This window comes from Protobothrops mucrosquamatus, unplaced genomic scaffold (genome assembly GCF_001527695.2).
Source record: "Protobothrops mucrosquamatus isolate PMUCROS unplaced genomic scaffold, P.Mucros_1.0 scaffold77, whole genome shotgun sequence".
NCBI classification, from domain to species: domain Eukaryota; kingdom Metazoa; phylum Chordata; class Lepidosauria; order Squamata; family Viperidae; genus Protobothrops; species Protobothrops mucrosquamatus.
This window is the reverse complement of record NW_015386454.1, coordinates 1,089,032-1,097,505: the sequence shown is the minus strand read 5'-3', so window position 1 is coordinate 1,097,505 and position 8,474 is coordinate 1,089,032. Positions and strand designations below refer to the sequence as shown.

The 8,474-nt window shown below is 39.3% G+C and overlaps 1 protein-coding gene across 1 annotated transcript in view; it reads right to left on the bottom strand.

Annotated features, from left to right (window-relative positions):
• LOC107284258 (E3 ubiquitin-protein ligase HERC2) overlaps positions 1 to 7,063 on the bottom strand; it is a 124,863-nt gene extending 117,800 nt beyond the window's left edge. Inside the window, exon 1 of the mRNA XM_015812289.2 lies at positions 6,933 to 7,063. Within this exon, the coding sequence (XP_015667775.1) occupies positions 6,933 to 7,004 (72 nt within the window). The 5' untranslated portion in view covers positions 7,005 to 7,063. The remainder of the gene's footprint in view (positions 1 to 6,932) is intronic.
• Positions 7,064 to 8,474: the final 1,411 nt, after the last annotated feature.

Sequence of the window (8,474 nt, the reverse complement as noted above, 5' to 3'; positions counted from 1 at the left end):
ATGATGCAAAACAAGCCGGTCATTTTGGGTTTCTAAAAACTTTGCATTTGGTGTAGTGCCAGTTTTGGTAGCCAGGCATGAAAAAAGACATTGAAAGTTATATACAAAGCTGTGCTACCTGTGCAGCTATGAAAAAGCGCCTTGGAAAACCTTCTGGACTACTTCAGCAAGTGGCAGCCCTGGGAAGAGATAGCCATGGACTTTATTGTGGAATTATCTGAAAACAGGGGGAGCACAGTAATCTGGACTGTCATTGATCTTTTTTCGAAGCAAGCTCATTTCATCGCTTGTTCAGGACTCCCATCTGCACAAAAGCTAGCCTGGTTATTTTTAAAGCACATCTGTTGACTCCATGGAGCACTGAAAAGGATTATATCAAATAGGGGGTTCAATTTACCACAAAATTCTGGAGGGAGTTTGTAAAACTGATTGGATCTACTCAGGGGCTTTCATCTGCTTTTCATCCAAGTATGAATGGATCGGCTGAACATACAAATGAAATGGTGGAACAATACTTCAGATGCTATGTTAATTACCAACAGACTAATTGAGTGGACCTCCTGCCTTTCGCCGAAGTGGCGTACAATAACACTGTACACAGTAGCACTGGACTTATTCCATTTAAAGTAGTCGGGAGTTTGTCCCTATGTCCAAATATCCCCAAGAACCTTCTACTTCTCAGATCCTAGATCAGTGGGTGACCTTGTTACAAACTGGGTGAATGTAAAGAAAGCTTTAGCCCAAGCAGCTAAGACGTACAAGGAACTAAGCTGATAAGAAACGGTTTCCCCAGAGGCCGTTCCATGTGGGGGAGAAGGTTTACCTCTCCATTAAATATCTAAGATTGAAATTGCCTAGCAAAAAATTGGGGCCTAGGTTTCTTGGTCCTTTTCCCATAATCAGAATTATAAATCCTGTCACAGTTCAGTTACAACTGCCATGGCTATTAGGGAAAGTTCACCCCGTTTTTCATTGCAGTCTGTTAAAACCAGTTACAGAATCGTCCTTACGGCCGATTCCTAAAAAGGCACCTGGTCCCATTTTAGTAGAGGGAGAAACTTATTATGAGATAAAACGTATCTTGGATTCTAGACTGTATAAGGGTAAATTACAATATTTAGTTCAGCGGAAGGTTTACCCCTTGTCAGAAGCCACCGGGGTGAGATATACAGATGTGAAAGCAGATAGAAGTTTTATGATAAACACCCTCAGAAACTCAGGAGGGATTCCTAACTTGTATTTTTGTTCCCTCTACAGGATTTGCTCTCTTCTTAGGGGGTCCGACTGTCAACTCTACAACGAACCTGGCTGTAGCCATATTGCTTGTTCTAGGTTGCCACAAAGATGGGAGGGGGTATGGAGGAATTTTGCTAAACAATTTAATATCCTGTGGGAACCAAGGTCCTTTTTGCCCATTGGATTGGGAGGGGGAGCAGTTGGATAGAAAGCCCACCAAACTATTCTATTAGGAAACATAGCTGATTGCATAGCACTGGGTTGGGAAGTTTAACTTTGTAATAGTGCAGTGATGGCGAACCTATGGCACGGGTGCCAGAGGCGGCACTCAGAGCCCTTTCAGTGGGCACGCGCGCCGTCGCCCCAGTCCCAGGCCTTCAGCTGGGTTTTATAAAACCTTTTCACTTTAGGCCTCCACCGCCATGTACAAAAAAAAAGGTTCAATCAATCAGTCAATTTCAACTTCTCGAGGAAAAAAAAAAGATCTTGCAAAGTTGGAATTAATTGATTGAACTTTTTAGTCCCACCCAGTCTGTTACCACCGCAGCCACGCCCACCCAATGGGCCACACCCACCCAGCACCCGATGATGCATAAGTGGGTTTTGGGTTGCAGTTTGGGCACTCGGTCTCTAAAAGATTCGCCATCACTGTAATAGTGTGACTCTTTGGAGAGACTTTCAGACTTGGTTTCACTTTTGACCATGCCGATACTATATAACCAATAAATATGTTCTTTGAGGAAACTACTAGCTTCAGAGTTCTGATTTATTTGGTCTCATGTATTGGAACCATGACACGTGCATCAGTTGAATTCACAGGCTATGTATAGAATACCAACTCTGAAAAACATTACCTTCCAACAAAAAATGCAAAACAGGAAAATTTTGAAAAGCCTTGTTTTAAATTATTTAATTTAATATCTCATTTTAGAATTTAGCTTATCAGTGAACTCAGCATGAAGAAGCCTGTTTACATATCATTTTATATCTTATATTTATTTAGCGTTCCTTTTGTTTGATTTAGGACAACTTTATATTTTTAAGTGCAACTCAAAAAGATGAAGCATAATTGCTCTTACTTACCCAACACACTCAAAGCAGTCACAAAATTTAGCAGCAGCTACAAATCATGCAAATTAACCTTGTTTTGTTGTGATACTAAACAAGTTATACACTGCTACCTCCATGAATTTTAATTCTTGATGCTTTACACATTATGCGTAAAAGCAATTTGGCTCCTAAAAACTAGAATTCCATTCTTTTCCAAGCATCCAATTTTTCCCCAGACTGAAATTGTATGTGCATAAAACTGGATTGCCTATGGATTGCCTATAACAGAAGATAGGTCACAGCACTGAGAAATACCCAGGATGTTTGAGGGGGGGAAATGTAATGTTCCAGGACTGAATTTTATTCCCTTATGGAATGTATTCTACATATGTTCTATTTACAGTAATATATTCAAGGAAAATATATCCTCAAGGTGATATATTACTTTAGCTGTTTTTAAGTTCTTCCAAAATAATGTTTGGATTCTTCTCTCAGTGAACTTGATCTTTCAACAGAATTAAACTATTATTAACTAGCTGTTCCTCAACAGACTGTCTGAACACTTATGGTAAACAAGTCCAAGCTTCTTTTGATTTGTATAACCTGACACACTAAAAGATCATATAAGATATATGCAATTCAAAAATGTTGCATTACACATATGAGTGTCATGCTGCAATCTAGTGGGAAACAGCAAAGATATAACCATGTAAAGAATTTCCCTTCTTGGCCTTATCTGCATCCATTCATATGCTACTTGCAACCATTTTTTTGCATCTTAGTATCTCATATTGTTATTATTTCCCATCTCAAAATGCATCCCAAATATTAGAGATGTTTTTCCTACCTATTTCTGAGAACAGGCAACTTTGTCTGGAACATTGTATGTATGTGGTCACTAACAGTCAACACCAACTTGATGGTACATAATCAATCAATGAATTAATCAATCAATGATGAAATGTAAACAAGTCTAGTACCAGTTCGCACCTATTCATGTGTTCCACTCTATGGTGGTTCATACACAGGCATGTTACTATAAGCTGGTGTCATTTCTTTTAACTCAAACAAAAACACATAGAAAAAAGTGAGAGCTAAGCACATGGCAATTACCATCACAACACACTAGTTTCTCTCTTCTGAATAAGATGACACTTGGCACTGATGACCATGGGAAAGTGTGCACAGAAGTTATACTATAAATAACCATATAGCATAAGATTTGGTACACATAATGCCACTTACATGATGCTGAAACTAAGCCTGGGTCCGCGTTCCAACAGATAGTGGCATATCAATAAACACATAAATACCTAAATTATTCTCTAAAAGAAGTACTTTTAAATCTCTAAACTGTTATATAGTTTTTCATATTGACTTGTGAAATGTGAAGACCTAGAGAACAGGGCAAGTGCGGGGGGGGGGGACAGTAAGTACATGGGAAAAACCCTTTATTTTCTCCTAATGGTTCTTTTATCTCAACTTCCCTACCCATCCCCAACAACTGGAAAAGCTGAAAAAAAGAGTTATAAAAGTTCACAGTATTATATAATACACCGTGGGCACAATTATTAGGCAAGTTGTATTCTGGAGGATTAATTTTCTTATTGAACAACTACAGTGCTCTCAGTCAATCCAAAATATTAATAAACCTCAAACCTGAATATTTAAGAAAGTAAAAGTGAGGTTTTGATTTTCTTAGGGGAATACCTATGTGTGCACAATTATTGGGCAACTATTAGTGTGCAGAATTATTATGCAACTAAATGAAAAAAGAAAATTTGCTCTTCTAACTCGTTTATTTGCATCTGTTAAAGAATAATAAACAAACAACTCAAAACGTACAAATAAACATTTCTGACATTTCAACAAAAGAAATCAGTGACCCATATAGCCACCCTTCTTTTCAACCACAGTCATAAGCCTTCCATTCATGGAGTCTGTCAGTTCCTTGATCTGTTGATGATCAATGTTTTGTGCAGCAGCAACCACAGCCTCCCAGATACTGTTCAGAGAGGTGTATTGTTTTCCTTCACCCTAAATCTCCCATTTAAGAAGGGCACACAATAGGGTTTAGATCAGGTGAGCAAGGAAGCCGTCATTATTCGTTCATCTTTAAGCCCTCTACTGGCTAGCCACGCAGTGGAGTACTTTGATGCATGCAATGGAGCATTGTCCTGCATAAACATTTTGAAAGATGCAGACTTTTTCCTGTACCACTGCTTGCAGAAAGTGTCTTCTAAAAACTGGCAGTAGGTTTGGGAGTTGATTTTAAGTCCATCTTCAACCCGAAAAGGTCCAACTAGCTCATCTTTGATAATTCCAGCCCATATCAGTACCCCATTTCCACCTTGCTGGCGTCTGAATCGAAATGGAGCTTTGTGCCCATTACTGATCCAGCCATGGGCTCATCCATCTGGTCCATCTCTGAGCACTGAACATGGCCATGTCTCTGAGCACTGAACACCTTGTACTTCTGTGCACTCCAGGTAGCTTGCAGTTCTGGAATATGACAGCACTGGAGGATAATGGGTTCCTGGTAGCTTCACGTTTGATTCTTCTCAAATCTGGCAGTTAATGTACACCTTTTTTTCTCAACATGTTTCTTGCGATCCTGTTGACTATTTGCAACAAAATGTTTGATGGTTCTGTGATCACGCCCCAATATCTTAGCAATTTCAAGAGTGCTGCATCCCTCTGAAAGACTTTTTACAATGTTTGACTTTTCAGAGTCAGTTAAATCTCTTTGGCCCGCTTTGCCTGAGGAAAAGAAGCTGCCTAATAATTATGCACATCTTGATGTAGGGTACTGATCTCTTTGGGCCACACCCTCCCTCATTGCAAATACACATCACCTGATATCCTTATATCCACTAAGCATTCAGGTTTCTTCAGCTTAGAGATGGGAAATATGCATGAAAATGATATGGTCAAAATGCTCACTTGCCTAATAATTGTGCACACAGTGTACATACAAAATGCTTAAAGAAACTGCTCTATGTTGGGAACACCAAACATTTTTTTCAACATAAAATAAATTTCATTTTTACAACTTCATGAAAATGTTTCAAGATTCAAACAGTACTATTTAATTTTTAAAAAATTAGATTTCTCTTACAAAAGATTTAGAATAGAATAGAGCTGAAAGGGACCTTGTAGGTCTTTTAGTCCAGCCCCCCACTCGAGCAGGAGAACCCTATACCATCTCAGACAATTGACTGTCCAGTCTCTTCTTAAAAACTAGCAGAAACTTGGAGAGAATATATGGATTAGTAGAATAGCTGCCAGTATCAAAATGCATGGGTACAAGCACAGAATATCTACCTGCCTTTCCATTGCCCTACCTCCCCTTAGTTACAGAAGGCAGAAAGCCCTTGGCTTTATGTATTCAGGAGTTCAGAGCAGCCGCAGGCAGACTAGTTGAGTATGCCACACCTGAAACCAAGGACATGTGCTGTAGCAGCTAAAGGGAAGTAGGGAAAGTAAGTTGCTGCGGAAAATCAGCAGATTAATTATCCACCACTGTATAGCGTATACAACTAGTTTACAATTTCCTAAGTCTTTCTCTACCTCTTCTTAAAGGCCACCAATAATGACAAAACTTTTGGCTTTAAGTATGAGGTAATGAGAGGTTCAGAAATGAAAACGTTGGGAGGTTGAGGTGGTAAGGTAGCACACAGGCATATACAACAGGGGGAAGAAAAGTGAGATGCACCAAGCAAAACCCTAACTAAATCTGGAACATTTACAATGTTTCAAATTTAAGTTCAGCTGACTCATACCCAACTAAAATAGTCCGGCAGAATTTGAAAGCACATAATTTGAAAGCACCATGTACTCATTCAAGTTTGTTTTAAAAAAAAGAAGTTCATTTTGGACACATTCTTATTTTACAACTAGCTGTACCCGGCCACGCGTTGCTGTGCTCAGTCTGGTTAAATGGAAAAGAAAGAAAAGAGAAAGCGCACGTTTGTAATATGTTTAATTTCACAATGCTTGTGGGTATTGTAGCGTGTGCTGCTTTTACGTCCAACAGATGGCGCTGTTTTTCAAAAAAAGCATGTTTTTACCTGTCACAGGTGTGACATTTATATAATAGTAGGTATATAAAAACACGCGCGTATTCGAATGCAACGTTGTGTCAAAATTTCAAAGCAATCGGTGAAAAACTTTCGGAGATTTAAGATTTTGAACAAACGAACATTTACATTTTTATTTATATTGACTACCTATCCCTACTCATTTTTAACCACAAGCCCATAATTTAAACAGTTAAAATGTTTCAACACTAAAATTAGCAACTTTTTGACTATATTACTCTAGTATTAATCTGGAAGACTATACAATTCCTTCATATAACTCAAATCTGTGATAGAGAGCAAGCTATTATAATATTTGATAGACTATTAAATCTACTTTCATAGGAACATTACACTTAATACAATTTGACTTTTAATATATGACTATGACAAAGGTAAATTTTCATTACTTCTTCTGAGCAAATTAGCAGATTGTTTTCAATAGAAAAAGCTAATTTTAATCTCAAGGTTTTTCTTTTTAAATTGCCAAAAAGGATTACATTGCTTTCCAAAACAAAAGCTCTCATATTACATAACCATTAAATATAAACATTAAGGAGTTCTTACCTGTAAGTCTGTCTTCAGCCATTTGGAATCAAATCTAATCTGAGCAGCCAAACAAAAGGATTCAGAAGACATTTTCTCTTTTCCAGCTAACTGTTTTGGCTGGCTTGGCAACCTATCATAATATATATGTATATATGTTTTATTAAGAATGACAGAATAATCAAGTATATTTGCACACATATTCTTCCCAGATGATGTCACGGTTTCTTAACCATTCACTACTGCAAATTACAGCAGTCCAGTAGGTATATTGTAAGCAGGGAAACAAGATCATTAGTACTCTATTGACAAGAGATCTGTTTATATCATACCAGAGTCCTCCCAAAGCTGGAGTGAAAAACATCCCCTTCTATTGCACCACACTAAATTTTCAGAAGCTTCTGCTACTGCTCTCATTCAGGCTTGTAATTGCTGCGTGAAATAAATAATTAACAATTATGCAAGCCAACAAAAACAAACCATCTCTGCTCACCCTGAAAAAGCAAGTGATGCCTGGAAGAATTAAAACCACTTTCACTAGAACTCTACCAATCCTGTATTTATTCTCCAATCTCATCATCTAATCTAATTCACTTTAATGACAGGCTGCACCTATTATTATCATGCACGTATGTATGTATGTATTTATGCTATTTTAAGCTGCAAATCTTTTTGCTAACCAAAGCACACACATATGGCAAGGGAAGAGAAAGTGCCATCTTGGACAGCAATCTCCAACGCTGCAAAATAATAGTTCACAGTGTTTACATTTCTGGAGAACCCTTTTCACTTGTACTGTTATTTTGTTACAAAAGAATTATGGGGTGGGGAAAGAAAAACCACACCAAACTCTGGAAATATTCCAGATATTGACACAGATACTAGCCTTCAATATTCAAATAAAAAATTCTGAATCTCCCATAAAAAATTTAAACCAAAAAGGCTCCTTAGGATGAAAGTCACGTTCATGCCTTTTCTTTGCCTCCCGCTCGCTCTTTCATATGGGATGAGCTCCTGGCCTGCATTGGGTATTTTCCAACGATGTTGCTGCCCCTGACATCCAAGGACGCCCCTCCGTCATACGCCGCCCATAAACAGATGCACCAGCCTCAGCTTCCCTTGGCAATGCAGAGGGAGGCCCGACTCCAAGGGGGGGCGGTGGAGAAGTCTAGGCCGCTGGCCACCCGAATCCCCCTCCCCAAATCGCGGGATTGCTCCCGCACTCACTCAGCTACCCAGCCAGACTCCGTCGGGCCTCCTATTCGCAGAAGGGACGGATAATCCCTCAGCGTCTGTCGCGGGTCCGGCCAGCCCATCCACCTCCCACCCCGCCTGCAGCTAATTCCCCACACCCACCTACCCTGGCCGAACCGGATAGAGGAGCAAGATTAACTTCTCCTGTGGACCAATCAGGAAGAGATCCGATCCCACCAATCTCCTTTGAGGAGGCGGGACAGTTCGTCTTCCTTAGAGGATCATAGAGAGGGTTTGGCACAGCTGCTTCTGTTTCCTGTAGAGATCCGGTTGCGTTCGATATATAAAGGGCGCTGCGCAAGGAACTGA